Source organism: Rhinatrema bivittatum, chromosome 15 (assembly GCF_901001135.1).
Source record: "Rhinatrema bivittatum chromosome 15, aRhiBiv1.1, whole genome shotgun sequence".
In the NCBI taxonomy this organism is placed as follows: domain Eukaryota; kingdom Metazoa; phylum Chordata; class Amphibia; order Gymnophiona; family Rhinatrematidae; genus Rhinatrema; species Rhinatrema bivittatum.
The window spans coordinates 68,033,496-68,053,279 of NC_042629.1; the positions used below are offsets into that span (position 1 = coordinate 68,033,496).

The 19,784-nt window shown below is 46.7% G+C and overlaps 2 protein-coding genes across 3 annotated transcripts; both read right to left on the minus strand.

Moving 5' to 3' along the window:
* Positions 1–7,804: 7,804 nt before the first annotated feature.
* On the minus strand, positions 7,805–10,700 carry LOC115077083 (transcription factor HES-5-like). Of its 2 annotated transcripts, none has more exons than XM_029579258.1 (3): positions 10,318–10,700; positions 9,814–9,994; positions 7,805–9,182 (listed from the first exon to the last, which is right to left on the minus strand). In XM_029579258.1, exons 1-3 carry the CDS (start codon positions 10,381–10,383, stop codon positions 8,926–8,928), a joined length of 504 nt encoding a protein of 167 aa, XP_029435118.1. In that variant the 5' UTR covers positions 10,384–10,700; the 3' UTR covers positions 7,805–8,925. The 2 variants fall into 2 exon arrangements, with proteins under 2 accessions (XP_029435118.1, XP_029435119.1); XM_029579259.1 differs by having other exon boundaries at positions 9,814–10,019.
* Positions 10,701–14,356: 3,656 nt separating this feature from the next.
* On the minus strand, positions 14,357–17,034 carry LOC115077070 (transcription factor HES-5-like). The gene is made up of 3 exons (XM_029579228.1): positions 16,969–17,034; positions 16,662–16,842; positions 14,357–16,484 (listed from the first exon to the last, which is right to left on the minus strand). The coding sequence occupies exons 1-3, from the start codon at positions 17,032–17,034 to the stop codon at positions 16,279–16,281; spliced, it is 453 nt and encodes a 150-aa protein (XP_029435088.1). The 3' UTR covers positions 14,357–16,278.
* Positions 17,035–19,784: the final 2,750 nt, after the last annotated feature.

A 19,784-nucleotide genomic window follows, 5' to 3' on the forward strand; every position in this document is an offset into this window, starting at 1 on the left:
TTCCCCCACCCCCCATTTACTCTGTTTAAACAGCTCTTCCAAGATTTTCTAGCCATCTCATCTTTGTCTCTTAACAAACAAGTCTGCTTTTCTCATTGTGCAAGAGACTAGTTTATCGCACCATATGCTGGAGCTGCGGGTTACTTTGGGTTAGATGTGACTATTTAAACAGGAAATATAAATAGAGCTGGCATGTCTGAAACTTAACAGTTGTAAGCCCACCCCAGGCAACCTGGGAAGAACATAAGAAATTGCCATGCTGGGTCAGACCAAGGGTCCATCAAGCCCAGCATTCTGTTTCCAACAGAGGCCAAAACCAGGCCACAAGAACCTGGCAATTACCCAAACACTAAGAAGAACCCATGCTACTGATGTGTTACTTGCTAACTTCATGGAATGCCCCCATGTCCTTCTATTATTCGAAAGTGTAAATAACCGAGTCACATCTACTCGTTCAAGACCTCTCATGATCTTAAAGACCTCTATCATATCCCCCCTCAGCCGTCTCTTCTCCAAACTGAACAGCCCTAACCTCTTCAGCCTTTCCTCATAGGGGAGCTATTCCATCCCCTTTATCATTTTGGTTGCCCTTCTCTGTACCTTCTCCATTGCAACTATATCTTTTTTGAGATGCGGTGACCAGAATTGTACACAGAATTCAAGGTGCGGTCTCACCATGGAGTGATATAGAGGCATTATGACATTTCCCGTTTTATTAACCATTCCCTTCCTAATAATTCCTAACATTCTGTTTGCTTTTTTGACTGCTGCAGCACACTGAGCCAACGATTTTAAAGTATTATCCACTATGATGCCTAGATCTTTTTCCTGGGTGGTAGCTCCTAATATGGAACCTAACATTGTGTAACTACAGCTAGGGTTATTTTTCCCTACATGCATCACTTTGCACTTGTCCACATTAAATTTCATCTGCCATTTGGATGCCCAATCTTCCAGTCTTGCAAGGTCCTCCTGTAATGTATCACAATCCGCTTGTGATTTAACTACTCTGAATAATTTTGTATCATCCGCAAATTTGATTACCTCACTTGTCATATTCCTTTCCAGATCATTTATAAATATATTGAAAAGCACCGGTCCAAGTACAGATCCCTGAGGCACAGATCCCTGAGGCACTCCACTGTTTACCCTTTTCCCTTTTCCAGTCTCTCCCCTATTGCAGACTGCAAAGGAGGAGAGAGGAGGGGTTGGGTGAGGTAGAGGTTGGAGCAGAGAGAGCAAAGAAGATAATAATCACTCTGCTGCCTAATCCAGCCTCTCCCCTCTCTCTTGTCTTGTAGGGAATAGGAGGGGAGGGGGAGAATTTGGCATGCAGAGTAGAAAAGACCAAAGAGTTACTTGTTCTCTAATGTTTGATTCTAGCTCCTCCGTATGAGCTATAGCTGTATCCACAACTGATTAATTCAGGCATGGAAGAAAAAGTATTTCCAAGAAAAATATATCTCTTGGTGAAGATCCTTAACTACTGATGAGATGAATCTGCCCATGCCTGTTTACCCAGCTGCCAAGTGCATACAAATAATGTTACTTCTCACCTTCAGCTGATATACAGCATAGAGGTAGCTGCATGTTACTTTCTGGAATGTTATAAATCCAAATTATTTTAGGAGGCCCATATTTATAGCAAACAAACTAGGGTCTAATTGATGTGACTGTTACAAAAACCTTTTGTGATTCGTTGTAACAGATAATCTCCGAGCGTTACTTAGGGTACAAGATTTCAGTCTTATACAACCAAGAGTTGTGGTACTTTTTGTTGTTTACTAAACAGGGAGCCCAGTGTTGTGCTTCATTGCAGGTAACCGGGTTAGTTCTGGTTCCAGGGTGATGCTCTTGGGAGGCTGCAGTGCAGCAATGTACCAGACGATGGCGCTCAAGGCCTGTACTCCGAGAAAGGGGACTGGCCGCACTCTGCTCTGAAGGGAGCAGACGCGACTCTGTCATCTAGATGTTAAGGAAGATGATTTCGTTTCACGATGCCACTTTTCTGGCGTTTATGCAAACGTTTGCACTTGATTTCGACAATATTCTATGAATTTCTGTGTAATAATTGCATTGTTAAACAGAGACCTTTTTTTTTTACCCCTCCCTCAAGGAAACACGGCAAGAGATGGAGTCAGCTACTGAGCACCGGAACTAACTAATGACAGGGCGGTTTTAAAAATGCTTGGCAACATCCCAATGAGGCTGATATTCTAAAGGTTTGCCCAGCAAACCTTAGGCCTGGTGAAATAAAATATAAGTGAAATATGTGAGCTAAATTTTAGTCACTATATTGGTCCTTGAGAAAACTGGAATCTTTTTAAGGTATGATACCTTTCATTGACCAAACAAGAATCTGTAGTGCATTGGCTTGCAAAACCACAAAGGCCCCCTGAATACTATGGGATCAGAGTTATTTTTGAATCTGTTTAAAAAACTGTTGGAATTATTGCAATAGTTATGATTCTCCCCTAAGATCTGATAGCTCAGAAGTTCTGTATTACTTTGCCAGCACTGTTTTCCGGGACCTAAGTTTCCTGGTGACCAGCATCAGCTGTTTAGGGACGGTGGGGAATATGATGAGGATCAGAGCACACTTCTGTCTGTGGGACAGCAGAGCAGTATGAGAAGAAATAAAAAGCTAGTCTGGATCCCAGTGCAGTGACACAAAGTGCCTGAAATATCCCCAGTACAACCTTCAGAAGAGAACCCGTTGCCTGAAGGTGAACCATGAGCATCTAGGAAACCTCACTGAAGAAGACTGCCATTTTCTCACATTTCGAGAAAGTCTAAAGGAGAACAAAAAAAAAAGATGATGCGAGGCCTCCTAGACAATAGGATGATTAAGGAACAGCTGAAGAAGACATAGAGAGTGACTTGATAGCAGACTTTCAACACATAAAGCATCCATTTAGACAGGACTGTGATGGGCTGTTCTTCACTGATGACAGGACAAAAATATTTAGAGCTGCGCCAACTTACCCTCAGTCAACCAAGCAGGCTGGTTCTTGCCTTGTTGCATGCATGGAGCTCTAATTCTGATTGTCCCATTGCTTTCCCTTTGGATAATCAAAGCTACAATTCCATGTAGAGGATGAGGCAAGGCCAGACCCCTTTTCGGCCAATTGGGTGGATATGTATATTATACATCGGTATATAAAAATAAAAAATAAATAAATCAATAAATAAATCGGGGGTGAGTTGAGGTTTGGGATATCCCGCTAAGAAGCAGTAGCTTGAGTGACTTCTTGAAAGTCCCCACCCAGCCTCATTATTAGGTCGATCTGAGTAATGACTGTGATTCTGAAAGGTTATAGCCACACTGCCATGCAGTCAAACAAAAGCATTTTGTGTTCCCTAAAAAACTGCTGTGGAAAGAGAGAGTTTGTTTACCTGTATCAAGTCTAGCTTCAGGCCTTTACTGTTCATTCTAGCTCTTGTAAATGCAGCAAACCTGCGGATGAGTACAAAGAAATAGCTTTTTTTAAAATTTATTTATTTAGTTTTTTAAAACTGGATTGTCAGCTTTTCCATAAAATCTTGAGAACATGAATTTTTTTTTGTTTGTTTGAGTGTGTGGCATGTGACTCTTGTCTAGCACAGTACATGTGATTTAGGTCTGAGCTGCTGCCAGTTTGCCTTTAAACTGCAAACGCAGTGCACACTTCAGTGCTTTGTGTTTCAGGCACACTGCATCCTGTTTCTCATGATTTGCACCAAGTTTCTCCTCTGCTGCTGAACTGGTGAATGTAGGATTTTGCATTGGTTAGAGCCAGCCCCCTAAACCCCTTAGCATGGAGCTGTGAATAAAGGCCCGGCAGTCATTACAGGGATACTCTATAAGGACCTCAACATTAATAAGTCAGAGGAGATACATCAGAGGAATACGTTGGAGTAAGTCACCTTGAGGGCGAGCAATAAACAAAACACATGGCCACAGCTTTAGCACAAAGGGACCAAATCTTATTTTCCTCAGCAGCCACCATAAATGAAAGAAAGGTACTGGAAAGAGAAGAGCTTCTGGGAAGTACTGCCCCTGATCTGAGCCTTATTGCTCTTGTCTCCAATGTTCCAGGGAACTCAATCCCCCCTCCCCCTCCCCAAAATGCATGAGTGGATCTTCTGCTTGCAAGCCTTTCCCAGGCACTGTAGGTTTGTCCTGTCCATAAGCGGGCGCCTCACCACAGGACCGGAGGACAATAGCATAGGGATGTGAATCGTTTTAGGACGATTAAAATTATCGTCCGATAATTTTAATATCGTCTTAAACCGTTATGGAACACAATACAATAGAGATTCTAACGATTTATCGTTATAAATCGTTAGAATCGTGAGCCGGCACACTAAAACCCCCTAAAACCCACCCCCGACCCTTTAAATTAAATCCCCCACCCTCCCGAACCCCCCCCCAAATGACTTAAATAACCTGCGGGTCCAGCGGCGGTCCGGAACGGCAGCGGTCCGGAACGGGCTCCTGCTACTGAATCTTGTTGTCTTCGGCCGGCGCCATTTTTCCAAAATGGCGCCGAAAAATGGCGGCGGCCATAGACGAACACGATTGGACGGCAGGAGGTCCTTCCGGACCCCCGCTGGACTTTTGGCAAGTCTTGTGGGGGTCAGGAGGCCCCCCCCAAGCTGGCCAAAAGTTCCTGGAGGTCCAGCGGGGGTCAGGGAGGCGATTTCCCGCCGCGAATCGTTTTCGTACGGAAAATGGCGCCGGCAGGAGATCGACTGCAGGAGGTCGTTCAGCGAGGGTTCCGGCGCCTCGCTGAACGACCTCCTGCAGTCGATCTCCTGCCGGCGCCATTCGCAGCGGTTTTAATGTGCCGGTTTTGTGATTTTACGTTTTTTTCGATTTTTTACGATTTTTCACGATTTTTCACGATATTTTACCCCCCCAAACGGCAACAATACGATTCCCTCCCCCTCCCAGCCGAAATCGATCGTTAAGACGATCGAGGACACGATTCACATCTCTACAATAGCATCCCCACAAGGCAGGTGGGTGAGAGCTCTTCAGCAGGGGGTGGCGGAGTGAAATACAACAGGAAAGCGTGGGAAAGCAAACCACAATGACTACACTCCCCCTCCCCCCTCCCCGTCCCCCCTCCCTACCCCCACCACCCAACCTCCAACTGATCAGATTCCTTTCGCAGGCCAGTCTGGTGCAGAGACAGAATGGGATACTCTGCTCTCAAACGGGCCGATGCAGTAAAGTGCACACGTTATCCATGCGCTATTTTTACCCCTTATACAGTAAGGGGTAATAGCACGTGGAAAACGCGCGGCCAACCCCCCCCCCCCCCCCCCCGAAACTAATAGAGCCCGCAACATGCAAATGCATGCTGATGAGCCTATTAGTTAGTCCCGCACGATTCAGAAAGTAAAATGTGCAGCCAAGCCGCACATTTTACTTTCAGAAATTAACACCTGCCAAAGGCAGGAGTTAATTTTGGCCGTCACCGGGAAAGTGTAAAGAAAAGCAGAAAAAACTGCTTTTCTGTACACCCTCCGACTTAATATCATAGCGATATTAAGTCGGAGGCCCCAAAAATTTGAAAAAAAGAAAAAAAAAAAAGAAAAATCTTTGCCGGCGTCCGTTTTCCGAACCCATGGCTGTCAGTGGGTTCGACAACCGATGCCGGTAAAATTGAGCGTCGGCTGTCAAACCCGCTGACAGCCGCCGCTTCTGTCAATAAGGAGGCGCTAGAGGTGCGCTAGTGTCCCTAGTGCCTCCTTTTATCTCAGGCCCTCATTTGCATATGGGACGCGCCAAGGAGAGTGGCCTGGGCGCACGCTGGGAGAGTGGGCGCTCGCCGGCTCTCCTGCAGGTTTTTCTGTATCGGCCCGAAACTGAACTGGATTTGATGACATTAGAAAACAGAGCAGGTCTGCCATCAAGCACTTCCTGCTTCTTTCTGAGTCTATGTTTCCTTCAGTAAAGGTGCCGTCCTGGTACTTCATCTTCTTACACACACACACCCCCCTCCCCCCAAAAAATAAAATCAGCAGTGCAAAGCAGAATATCAGCAGCCTCAATTAGGAAGGAGGAGGAGTGGCCTAGTTTGTAGACCAATGGGCTAAGAACCAGGTTCAAATCCCACTTCTCCTACCTACACACCACCTGTGATTCTGGGCAAGGTGACTTATCTCCCATTTCCTCAGGTATACACAGATTATAAGTGACTTTGAGTATGGACTTACCATACCTGTACTGAGCGCTTAGCACCATTACACAGTACTACAGACATCCAGTAGCACTATAAAAATAATAAGTATTAATCTCCCTATACTAATCTGTGTCAGCACCACATTTATCTGGATATAGATTTAGAAGTTATGTCATTATTTGGCCGATCCTGTGGAAAAATACATTACCCCAAGTCAGATTGAGTTTCCCATTTTTCTTCTGCTTTGTCTTGTGTTCTTCATTGGCCTTTTAAAATGGGAGCAGCGTACAGTGAAAGGTACCATATAATGGCTGGTTTTGCCAGTCCCCAAATAGTCCTTTGGATATGTATATATGTGCCTGCAGCTGGAATCGGTTGGCTTGCTGGCCAGTTTCTCATGCACATGGTATGAATTTTGGTGCTGGCCTGTTCTGCACCTATACCCTCATGAACCAAACTGTTTAAATTCCTGTGATGTGTTCCATTGTTTGTCTTATTCTAAGATTTTATTTCTATTAGTGTTTATGTTATATTATGGATGGTATGAATTGTGCTGTATATTGCTTAGTGCCGGGCTGCATAAGCAATCAGTACATTTTTAAGAATGATGAAGCTCTGGCAGAACACGGGAGAGCCTCTGTACTGGTATATTAACAGGGTTATAAAATAAAGAAGCACAGGTGTAAGTGTCCGAATTTCCCCTGCTCCCTCCCCTTCCCTCCAGGCTAGCTGAAATATCTGTTGTGCGGCAGGAGAACAAACACCCAGAGGCTGCCAAGCTGCAAATATTGGGCTGTTTGCACAGCTGGGGAATCTTGCAGGCCTGAGGGAGCTGGGATGCGGTGCACTGGCTTCTCAACCAGAAAACTAAGGCTTCATGTCCAAGAACAGGGCTGGATGGAAATGCCTCTTCTGGACTTGTTTGTCACTTCACTATAAAGCACTTTCCTGGTTTTCTTTTAAACCCCCCCCCCCCCCCCGAGCTGCCAAGCTACCCAGTGCCAGGAAGGAGATTTTAGGCCAGTCCTGGATTTCTGAGAGCCCCATTCTGATGCATTATGGGACTTGCAGCATTGAATTCAATGGGTAGAATCAGGGACTACAAATATCAGCACACGCTTTGGGTTGTAAGTTCAAGACCAGGACTAACCAAAAACTCTCCCTCTTGGAACTGGATAACTTGGCAGCTCTGCTTCCTCCACCCCTCTCCCCCCTCTTTTAAGTGCTTTCCCGACTAAGGCTGGAAAGCTATTGAGCTGGTAAAGAAGGTATCTGCTCATGAACAGATCTGGCTGCACTTTGAGAGGGGAGGGGAGGGGATGGACCACGGCCCTACTGAAAAATATCTCAAGCCAGTAAAAGTGAGGTCATTCTCCATAGGGCCAAAGTTGAAAAGCGCTAGAAAATCCATACATGAGCATGCTTTGTTCTCCCCTGTTTAGATGCAGCGACGGACAGTGCTTAGAATAAAATTCAGTAATTCTACAAGGACCAGAGACTTCCCAATTCTTTGTCAATAAATGCAATAAGGAAGACTGCACAAAGACTGGCTCTGAGAACCAACCTATTCAAAGATCATTTTGTTAATAAATTGTAAATAAAGACAAAGCAAAAACCAATCCTTTCCACTTCAGAAACTCTAGCTACCTTTATTTTCTTCAAAAGTCAACATCCTGATCAAACATCTAAGTCTTCAAGGTCAGGTTAAGCTATCTGTGAAGGCAGCTTAGTAAGAGGGGCGAGGATAAACAGCCAGTCCTCTTGTTACCCCATTGCAGGCCTGCGGTGCGGATTTTCCTATTGAGATCCCTAAGAAAAGCAAATCTGCATCCCCCTACAGACAATGGGGTAAAGAGGACTGGCTGTTCCTCAATTAAAACTGTTATACAACATAAAACTAGAAATATTTTATAGCAAATCAGAGCCAATAAGTCATTGTTATTGGACAGCAGTCTTAAGACAACAACTTCTGTCAATATGACTTTTATTAAACAGAGCAACAGCTGCAATGCATAATGATGCTCCTTAACTATTAAGGAATTCTTAGTAATTAAGCATGTTTCAGCTACCATTGCATATGACAAACCTTTAATTTTTACAAAACCACTTCCATGATGATTGAAATCTGTTTGTTTTTTTTTTGCAGTTTAAAACCGGTTTCCAAACTCCTTTAATGGAAAGACATTTTAGTACTCGCGGCAGGCACGTGTATTATTCGCACCCTCACCCAGATACCCACTCCTTGCTCATTCCACTCCATCCACTCTAATCCCGTCTAGCCCCAATGGTAAAAGGAGAGCAGCACTCTGGCTTTTCATCTGCAGCCAATCATTTTCCTGCCCCTCAAAGGCTTTGCGCCCCGGTTGGCTGTGCCTTTCTTGCACTAGTGAGAGCTCTGGCCCCCCCCCCCATCTCTTCCACAAACATTTTTCATTTGGAGGGGAAAGTTCTAACTTCTAAACCTTATTTTATTTCTGAAAACCAACTCAGTATGCTCAGAATACCATCAGGACCTGATGATTTTACTTAATGGATCAAAAAAGGAAAAAAAAACATTCTTGAGTTTAAGTTCTGTGGGTTTTAGTTTTAGTAGCAGACTGTGCTAATTAGCTTGCAACCCATTTGATAAAACTAATTTCAGAGTAACTTGACATCTATGCCCAAATATATCAAGTCAATAAAAGCAACATGATTGAAATTCATTTCCACTAGTGTCAGGTAATTCTGTGTAGTGTCCAGATAACAATAAGGTCTACCAGGGCCTCCAGAGCTGCTTGCTGCTGCTCTGGGTGGTTTGGCTTCGCATGCTCTGACAGGATGGAGGAGGTTGCTGAGGGACAGCAGTCTTCAGGCTGTGAATCGCATTTCCAACTCTTCGGAAATGGTTGAGCATTTTCACTTGGGTTTCCTTCCCTAACTTATGGGCAGCCAGAAAGCTGACAGTCTCTTGGAGACATGTGGAGAAGCCGTGATCATAATCTTGGAGGTTTTTCTGGATAAATAGTGTATCTGAAATAAACCAAGCAGATTTATCAATTATAATACAGTCATGGAAATACATAGGTAAGGTTTAAACTAGGTACAAGCAAAGGCTAGCTAGATTGTTCAAAATATCCATTTTTGCTTTATTCCTTCCTGGTTTGGCATTATTCCTAGGTCACCTACCTTTTTGGTCCTAATATATTCTGTATTTATTATTAATTATTATTAATAATAATAATAATAATAATATTATTATATAATAATTATTATTATAATATAATAATATTATTAATAAATATTAATATATTTATGCTGTTTAATTTTGTATAAACTGTTTTATGTAAAGCCTGTTGCTTAAATTAATGTTGTCTGTAAACCGAGGTGATGTATCATTATACGTACCGCGGTATATAAGAATCTTGAAATAAATAAATAAAATTTTCACTTTCACTGGAGTAAGTGATATACACATTATTTACCACAACCACTGGGCTTACAGATCTTCCCCAAATCCACTGCTCAGTTGTTCATACTCTCCTTGACCTATCAGTGAGATTCCTGCATGGAAAGTCAGTGGAAGATTCCTGACTTCCAGTCTTATACCTTGAGTGCTAAATCTCACCCTTCATTTTCACTCCGGTACTGCGGAGACACTCACTCTTTGTCTGATGCTGCCTCTGTTGTCTCAGGTACCTCACTGTCATTTCCAGAATGTCCGCTTTCTCCAGCTTGGAGTGAGGTTGATGCTTATCAAACTCCTTTTCCAGTAACACCCTCAGTTGCTCAATGCTGCTATTAATGCGATCTCTCCTCATCTTCTCAACGATTGGCTTCCGGGTCTGTCAGAGTTATACATCAGTTTCACTGTACCGTGGAATAATGGGCAAGACAGACTACAACTGTAGTATATCATATAGTCAGGTTATTTGCTGGTGTACTTTACCATTACATTTGTATTGCCTTTAATTTTATATTCTCCTATGTTAACCAGTTGGGAGGTAATCAAGAGGACGATCCTAGAAGTAGGACTGTGGGCTAGGAAACCTCTCGTGGTCCCTTCCAGCCCTGTCTTTGTATGATTTTTATCTATAAATAGGCTAAACAAGCAAACACACTATCTGTTCTGGTGCCATATCAGACATATCAGTTTGAAATATTGTACCTTGTTTTTGTTCTGCAACGACTTCAGGCCTTCATTGGTATCAATGAAACCATTGCAAGCTGCCATAGTTGCCAGGCCAAGGTTGGATGTCAATTGTCTCCGGTATCCGATCGACGCGGGAAGAGCCCTGCCAGCGCGCGTCTGAATTTATGCACGACCTGGTGACTGCCAAGGATCAGGGCTCTCTCTCTCTCTCGGTACGGATTCCCACACTGGGAACCCAATCGGGGAAGGAGGAGAGAACGGGAGCGTGCCCTCCGTGAGCTGGGAGTCGCCCCGAGGGTGCTTCTGCTCGGCCCTCCTGAGAAACAGGTGGGCAGGGTGTCAGAGCGTGGGAACGCTCGGATCTGAGGAAATCCAGCCGCTACCATTTAGCAGCACCAGCTCTCCCTTCTCTCTTTACAGCGTAGGAAGCCGGATGTTTACCATCTTGCATTATATTGTATACAAAGGCCACCAGCTCTTGGCAAAGAGAGGTTTCCTTGGTGGGTTTGGAGACAGTGACTAGTGCAAATAAATACTGGTTTTACGTTAGAACTCATCCTGAGTTAGGATTCACATGTTCAGCCAGAATTAAAAAAAAAAAAACAGGTGGAACAGAATTTCCCCTTTCGCAGCTCTTTAATAGCAGACAAGGGAAGCTGGGAAAACTAAGCAGGTCACATATTTATCAGGGAGAAGAGGGGATCCTGTGCACTTTAATCACATATCCTGGGGTAGGGGATAGGGGCTTTTCTGTTGTTTGGACTTGTGGCCTCACCCAAGTCAGCCTCAAAAGGCTGATCCAGGCCTGGTTGTGCCCCCATTGCGTGCATGGAGTTGTAGTTCCAATTACTGTAAGAACAGCAGGACTACAACTCCATGCATGCAATGGGGCACGACCAGGCCTGGAACAGCTTCTTTGGGTTGGACCTGGCTGAGGCAGCGACTGTAATGGATTTTCCCTGCAAGGAGCTGGGCTGATTTTGGGAACCTGTGTGTTATGGACTTGCTTCTGCAGCCTAGGAGAGAAGCATCGAACTGGCTCCCTCTCACACAAGTGAATCTTTTTCTCCCCAAACATTTCAGACGTGTGGATGTCTTAGAAAGATTGAGGCAAGGACCCCCCCCCCCTCCCCAGTTTTACTTCTACAAGTCTGCACCTCAAAAATATTTCAACAGCAGCGGCTTAGGCTGAAATGCTCCCTGTGGTGCACATCAGATCATATACAGAGCGCTAGTTATAAAAGCCCCTCCAAGAACAGGGAAATATTGAGATGCATGGAGATGGAATCACAACCCTTTTACCCTGATCCCCCCTTCCAAAATTGCTTTGATCACCTCACTCTCCCTCATCTGATCCCCTCACTCACCCTGTCTCCTTCCCCCCCCACCCACAAACCCCTCGTTCATCCTAATTCCTCTCCCCCACCCCCAGTGAACCCCTCAGTCACCCTGGTTTACTCTCCCCTCCCAAACACCTCACTTTCACAGTTCACTCCCCCTCACAAGCCCTACTGACTCTGCTTTACTCCCTCCCCCGCCCTTCACACCTCTCACTTACCCTGTTTAACTCTCCTCCATCCCCAGTTCACTCACTCACTAGTTCACTCCTTCCCCCTCCCCTTCTCGATCCCACCCCACGATCCCCAGCTCATGCCCCGCCTCCCAAGACCCCTAACTCATGGGCTACTATCAGCAAAAACAGGATGCGCACCATTCACCCCCCCCCCCCCCCCCCCCTGCCAAGGAAGAAGAGAGGACGTGCCAGAGGCACTGCAAGGCCACTGCCCTTCCCCTCCTCTTGTTTAGATGATTGGAGCCACTGAGTGAGGGGTCCAGGGGTGGGAGGGAAGGGTAAATGTGCTTTTCGGCTGCCACCGATGCCTTTGTCTGGGAGGGTCCCCCGTCTTCTGCGGTAATTTTCCAAGGACGAAGCCAATTCTGCAGCGAGGGCCGCACCCCCACAGAAACCTGGGGTCCCCGGTAGTAGATTGGACAATTCTGTGAGAGGGGCGGCACTCACGTTCCATGCAGAGAGGGAACTCCATTTGCATACCCAGTGATGCAGGCGCAGGCAAACTTTATTATCGGTCTTGATTTTCTAACGCCTGTTTAATATCATTCTGAAAGTTTCTCCGGATGAAACAATGTAACCTCCCCCATCATCAAGACTCTACCCAGGGCACCGTAGCCTAAACTTGCAGGTGGCAAAACCATGCGTACACAGCATTGCATTATTGTAATCACTCACAGAGGCTTCAAACTCGCCTGCTTTTGGAAAAATCTCTTGCCACTTGGAAAGATTCCCCCTGCTATGGGCAATGGATTGACTCGACCGCGGCTTCACTGGAAGCAGGGAGAGGGCCGTGGGTGTCATTTTCCATAGAAACAGAATATGAGATCTCACAGGCCCGGGAGCTGGCTCGGTGGACGCGTTATGCACTGCCATGCGGAGGGATCCAGCTTTGCCTCCCTGGGTTGGCTGGGGGCTGCTGCAGGGGCAGCACTCGGTCCCCGAGAGGGAGGGGAGTCGGTCCGCAAGGGCAACACCCAGGTGCCGGATTCAGGCCCCGCAATTTGATTGCAGGAATCAGGAAAGGAGCCCTGTCAGGTCAGGTCAGGTGGCCTCCAACTATGGACCATCCCTGCAATGGCCAAAGTGAGTTGAGAGGGGAGGATAACATTGGGGCAAACCGCTGAAGGCTCATGGTGCTGAATCCTAGCCCAAGGGCCAATTGAACTGAAGGTGCAAAGGAGGAGAAGGAATCTGCCGGGACAAAATGCAATCGAATCGACCCATTCCTCCCCCCCCCCCCCCCCCCCACCTGCAATCCTGCAGTGCCTGTGTGGTCTCTGCCTTTTCTGTCATCCCCCCAGCAGTACCGGCTCCCTGTGCTTGCCCTGTGCCTTCCCGATTTTCCACCCCCATCCCGTCCATTGTACGATTACCAGCTGACTCGATAGTTTCAGGACAGGTCCATTCGGTCTTCCTTCTAGCCCATGGCATGCATCGATTCATAACCGAGATTTTCCTATGAAAAATGGGACAGCTCCATGCATGCAGCGGGGTCAAGCCAGGACCGGATCAGCCTGGTCTGAATAAAAAGGACCACACACACACATTAATAAGGTGACCCGCTAAAGTTTACACTAAGGAATTGGGATTAAAGCCACTAAGTTTGGTTGCTACCACGAAAACAGAAACTCAGTTACTTCTTTTCAAACTGGACTCTGTCGTTGCCTTTGGATTCCCCTCATTTGTGGATTTCCCGACCCCTGTGGTGGACTTAGCTTTGGGTTCCCAGCCTCTCTTGTGTCCATTTTTGAAGGCTGTTATCGTACTATGTCCTTACATTACTCCTCTGTCTCCTTCCCTCCAGCCTGCTTTCCAAATGTACTTTCAATATTTGCTCATGTAAACTCTGGGATCGTCTCACTGGCAGGCTATCAGGGTTTTCTGTGCAGGGCCAGCGGGTAGCCCCGGAGGCGCGGTATCAGAAACATGGGTGTTTACAGTCCCGTATCCGGCTTGGGGCACATGGCTTCTTGTTGCATGGCATTTTCCCACCCTCGTTGCGCTGCTCGTTTGTACAAAGAATGGAAGCGTGGATCTCCGGTTGCTTCCTTCTGGGCGCACCAGCCATCCCCAGGTGCAGGGCAAGCAGCCGTACAGATAAGATAAGGTAAAAAAAAAAAAGGTGTGATTGTGGGGAAAGCAGTCACGGTCTCGTTGCTATGGGAAATCTTATTTCTATAGCAGGGGTGAGCAAACTGAGCCTTACCTCCTCCCCCTTCCATTCATGCAATTAGTCAGGGCCATAATTACCGCACACGCACTCACACACATACATGGAGGATATTCACCAGGCAGCCACACTGCCAGCCAGTAGCTCAAGCCCTCCGTTTGGTGTCCCTTCAAGTTGCTGAAAGGAGTAAGCTCACACAAACATGGGCACAGGCAGACCAGGAGAAACAGATACCCCACTCCCAGACTGACAGAGCAAATCAGACACCCCACATGCAGATAACCGTTATTCAGGGTAATAATAGTGCTTTATTGTCTTCTGATAGCCAACATTATTCATACAAATATTGTAAACTGCATGGTAGAATGCCATCTTCTCATTCAATAAGAAATATGTCTTGCCATACATAGTATGTACTTGTTAACCCCACAGCAATCCAGGAGGGTCATTCTCTGCTTGGGGCCTGAATCACCAAGGCTTTTCTCCCATTCTCTGTTTACAGGGAAAAAGCATTGTGAATCCGTCCCTTAATCAGGTAACTAGGACCAATCTAAATGTGACCAAAAATGATATCAATAGGGTTTAACCTTTGACTGTACTATATCCCATATGAGTGTTTCCCACTACAGTCCTGAAATCTCACCCAATAGGTCTGGTTTCCGGGATAGCATCACCAGTCTGCAGACGATAACTTTGCCTACACTGATTCTCCAGTATAAGCAAATCTATATCATGGTTGGTCATTGTGTAGCATGAGATCCAGAGCTGCTAGAGGGGATAAGGATACATTCTGCTGAGAGAGATTAGACCTGGACCTTTGGTGAAAGCTCCTTTAGCCATGATTTTTGTCCTAATAAAGGACTAATTAACCCAACAAAAGTATTAATGACCCTCCACCCCAGTTTCAATAGTTAAAATGACACACACAGTGTGTAGTAAAATACTCCTCTGCTTTCTATGGTGCTCTTTGACATAGACATAAGCGCCCCTGCAAGATAGGCAGTGATCCTTCTGCACTTAGAGCAGGACTTCCCAAACCTGTGATAGGGACCTCCAGACCTACTCAGGTTTCCAGGGTAGTCAACCACAAATAGGTACAAGATAAATTTGCATACACTGGAAACTCACTACATTCAAATTTGCCTCGTGCATATTCATTGTGGGTACCCTGTAACCACTGATAGTGGGATCCTCTGGTCATGTTTGGGGAGCCCTGGTCTGGAGTCACCAACTGGGTTTATCTCATCTGGACAGGACAGTTGGTGACTCATCTGGACAGGTTTGGCCCCGTTGCGCTTCAAATTTCTCTAGGAATGGCAAGAGGGCTACAAATGGTGCAAAGCCAGGGAGTGGATAAAAACATAAGAAATTGCCATGCTGGGTCAGACCAAGGGTCCATCAAACCCAGCATCCTGTGTCCAACAGTGGCCAAACCAGGCCACAAGAACCTGGCAATTACCCAAACACTAAGAAGAACCCATGCTACTGATGCAATTAATAGCAGTGGCTATTCCCTAGGTCATCCTATCCAGACGAGCTGGTGCTAATTGGATCACCCTGGGTGTTACAAAATGACTCTGTCAAGGACAGCACCTCTGCTTCACAACTGAAGCTGGCACTCTGCTTCAAAAGAAGGCACAGTTCCTAAAATGAATTTGATCTTTCCTGAAGTCCAAGAAAGGGTGGCGAGCTAAACGTTCAATTTTATGATTAAAGTTGTCCTAATGATTTGGCGCAAGTTCTTCTCTAGCCCTTTGAACGCTTTTGCTTCCTCAAAGAGCCACAAAAACGGTTAATTTGTTTCCTTTCTTGATTTGCTAACACAGTGTCACCATCGGCAGGGGGCCCTGTGCTACATAACATGTTCACCCGTCCCAATAACTGATTCATCATTTAGCAGTTTGTAAATTTTACAAAAGCAGTAGGTTGCAAACATTCTACAATGGAGAAGATACAAATTCTTTTAAAATACACATGCACCCAATTCCAACTGCATAACTAATCTGCAGTTATCTGAAATAATGCATGCATAGAACACCATCCAATCTGGATATTGTAACAATACAGACCTTACTTTCGTAACAATCATTAACTCCTTTAAATAATGGAGACTTGGTAAACAATATTATTTTGGAGAATGTCCAGAACGCAAAAGAAGGAATTGGTCTCCTGCACTGGGAGAGGGAGGGAAGTGCAGAAGCTCCGGTGCCCTCTAGCGCCACCAGCCCCTGCCTCACCAGGGTCTCCACAGGGCTCTGCTGCTGGGCCCCTTCTTGGGGTGGGGGTGACCCCAGCCCTCTGCTGCAGTCGGAGATTTCTGGAGCTCGCTCAGCAGCCTCAGCGGAGCCTCTGTCTCTGTGCCCAGGGAGAGGAAGCCAAGAGAGTCCTGGAGGCACCTGCAGTAACCTTCTCTGTAGCTCCCGCTGCCAGATGTTACAGCTGTTAGGAAAGAGGAAAGGAGCTATTTAGTGTCATGAATATGTTACAGGGAAGGAACTGGCCACATTGAGTGGGCAAATTGGTCCTCAACTGCCATTATTTACTATGTGACTATGTATATTATAGGGACAGCGTGTGGATATCCCCGGCTGGGGCTCAGTACTGCGGAGCACTCACCCTCTGCTGCCTCCTGCTGGTGCTGTCGCAGGTAGCTCACTGCCATTTCCAGGATATCGGCTTTCTCGGCTTTGGAAGGGAGTTGATGTCTCTGAAACTCTTTCTCCAGTAACAGCCTCAGCCGCTCAATGCTGCTGTTGATGCGATCCCTCCTCAGCTTCTCCACCGCCGGCTTCCTGAGCTGCAGGGAAAAAGCAAAGGCCACACATGAAGCCGTGAGGATGAAAGCCGCAGAGTGCAGGGGAAGCGCAGCCCTTGCCTCTGAAACGGTAATAAAAGCAGGAGAGGAGCTCAGAGCAAACCTTACCTTTCTAATTGCTTTCTCTCTGCTGCTGCTGCTGGAAATCTGCAGCGGGGTCTTCGGAGCTGCCATCTCTCCCAGGGCGTGAGGAGGAAGTTCTGACTGCGGACCCGGCTGATCCCCTATTTATACCCCTCCGGCCGCCTACTAATGTGTGGGGCTCAGGCTCCGAGCTGTTTCCCACACTCGGCGACCAATCCGAGCCTCCCCCAGGACAAGGGGGGACGTGTGGCGCATTCAGCCGAGCATCTGGAGGCAGCAGCACAATAGATATTGTAAGGGAGACAGAGAGGGCAGAATGTGGGAAAGTTTGCCTCCAGGAGCAAGGAAAAAAAAAAGCTATTGAAGTGATTTTGTTCAGGGATGGGAGGGGAAGAGTGGGGGGTATGGATGGGGGAGGCGGAAGGTCTGTGCCAATGTAATAAATGTGTGCAGAGAACGGGCGCTCAGCGTTGAGCGCCCGTTTTCCTAACGCGTGCCCAGCCACGTCCCCTGGGCTCCCAATGCGATATTAAAATGAAGGGTCACGCTAAAAAGGAGGCGCCGGGGTCAAATGTATGTCCCTGGCGCCTCCTCGTGATCGGGTCACAAGAGAGGTGGCTGTCAAGCTGGTTGGTAAAATGGATGCTCAATCTACGAGCGTCCGTTTTCTCCTGCTCCTGGCATATACACATCCTCATTTTTATTTTTCAAATAATTTTTCAAAAAATAAATATTGCTTTATTTGGTTCCTCCTACGTGGTATGGCTACAATACTATTGGGAGGAATCTCAGAAAGCTGGATTTTTCTTTTTTTTTTCAAGGTGCCTTTGAGCGTGGCATACCTTTACGCCAGCCCCCGGGCTGGCATAAAATTTGCCACGTTGCAAGGGCGCATTGGCCGCGCAGAAAATGTATTGGATCACGGGGGTTAGCTAATAGCCTGATCTACATGGATTTCCATGTGATGAGGGCTATTGGCTACACGGAGATTTGGATGCGCATTTTGGATGTGCTCATCCCCGTACTGGATCGGGGGTTATGGACGCACGTCCAGTCGCGTGTTAGGCCGTGCGCAGCGGCCAGTGCACGGTATTCAATCGGCCCCGTTGTTTCCAGCAGCATTTGTAAGTGCAGGTGGTGCTGTCCAAACTCAGCATGGGCATGAAAGACCCCCCCCCCCCCCCCCGCCCCTCCCCCCACACTCACACCTTTTGCACAGGCATTAATAAGCTCCAACACCTGCCTCAGACAGAACACTGGGTCGGGAGTCCCTGCCCATCGAGGGACCAGCCTCTAGCTTCAAACAGAGCCTACCTAATGTTTGGGTACTTACCAGGCACTTGTGACTTGGATTGGCCACTGTTGGAAGCAGGATACTGGGCTTGCTGGACCCTTGGTCTGACCCAGGATGGCACTTTCTTATGTTCTTATATACCTTCTTAAAAGACTTCACTCCTACATTCACAAGAGGCAGCAGATGAAGGGTAGCACATAGGGAGAGGCCACCACAGAAGTCTTCTGCCATAGGCTTTGATACTAGCCAGAGGCATGGTCCATGGGCCAAAGTATCCTTTTCTCACACACACACACACACACACACACACACACACACATCGCAGCATAGTGGCTGCATGGGGATGTGAGTACCAGCACAACAGAACTTCTGGTTTATTGTAGGTGTCATCCTGCTGCATGTCACTAAGTAGACTTTAACACTAATAATGCCATGGGATTGGAATATGAAAATCAGATTCGCAAAGGGAGATCTCAGGCTGCCCGGTAGCTCATTGGCAGGGCTGTGTGCTGCCACATGAAAGAACCTGGGTTCCATTCCCAGCTCCCTAGGGCCGCGGATGCTGCACAGGTAGTTCAGACTCTTTGGAGGAGGAGGAGGAAGGAATCCCAGTCACTGTGCAGCAGCGGCACCTAGTGACAGGGTTCTGGAAGGAGCCCTGTTGGGTGGCCCCCAGCTGAGGAGGACCGTGTGCTTGCAAAGTGACTGGTAGTTGCCAAGGGTGGCTTATGTGGCCGGATCCCAGCAAAGTAGCAGAAGGGACCTGCTGAGCTTAAAGATAAAAAAGGGATATCTTAATGATTTTCTTTGTTTAACTGTCACCTGAATTACGCAAAATGCATTTTCCCAACTATGTTCTTTAATGTAAATGCAGAGAGACAATACAAGAGAAATATGCTATAGGGACATTCTAGGGTGTCCTTACTAAAGAGGTGTAAATAATAGGCAACATCTGGAGCAGACAGACTCCACTATAACCCACTGAGCTTTCGGAGGTTGGCCAAATCTAAGGCATTTTTTTCCTAGCTTGAATATCTTCCGATCCCAAAGTTTTACCACAAACTAGAATATAGTGCTAGGAATTTGGGCTCGGAGGGTCCTGGAGGAAGAGTGGTAGAGTCCTTCCCACTCAAGACAATAAAACACGTGGGACCTGATTCACCAAAGGCTTTTCTCCTTTTCTGTGTCTCCAGGTAAAGTCATTCTGGTTAGTCCATTTGACTGCGTGTAAGTAAAGATCAATCCCCCCAAAATAAGGTGACACCTTTTAATGGACTAACACAATCCATTCTTTGACTTGTTGTTAGGAGCTGTGGCTTCCTGAAGAGGGTAGAGTTCTGCAAAGCCAGATAGAATGGGGGTCATTTCCAGCTTGCCCATGGATCCAGGGCCGGTGCAAGGGTATTAGGCGCCCTAAGCAAATCTTCTACCTTGCGCCCACTCCCTCCCCCCCAGGCCCTGACTGCAGCCCAGTCTCATTCACTCAGACAGGCCCCCTCTCTCACACACACATAGGACCTTGTCTCATTCACAGGCTCCCTCCCTC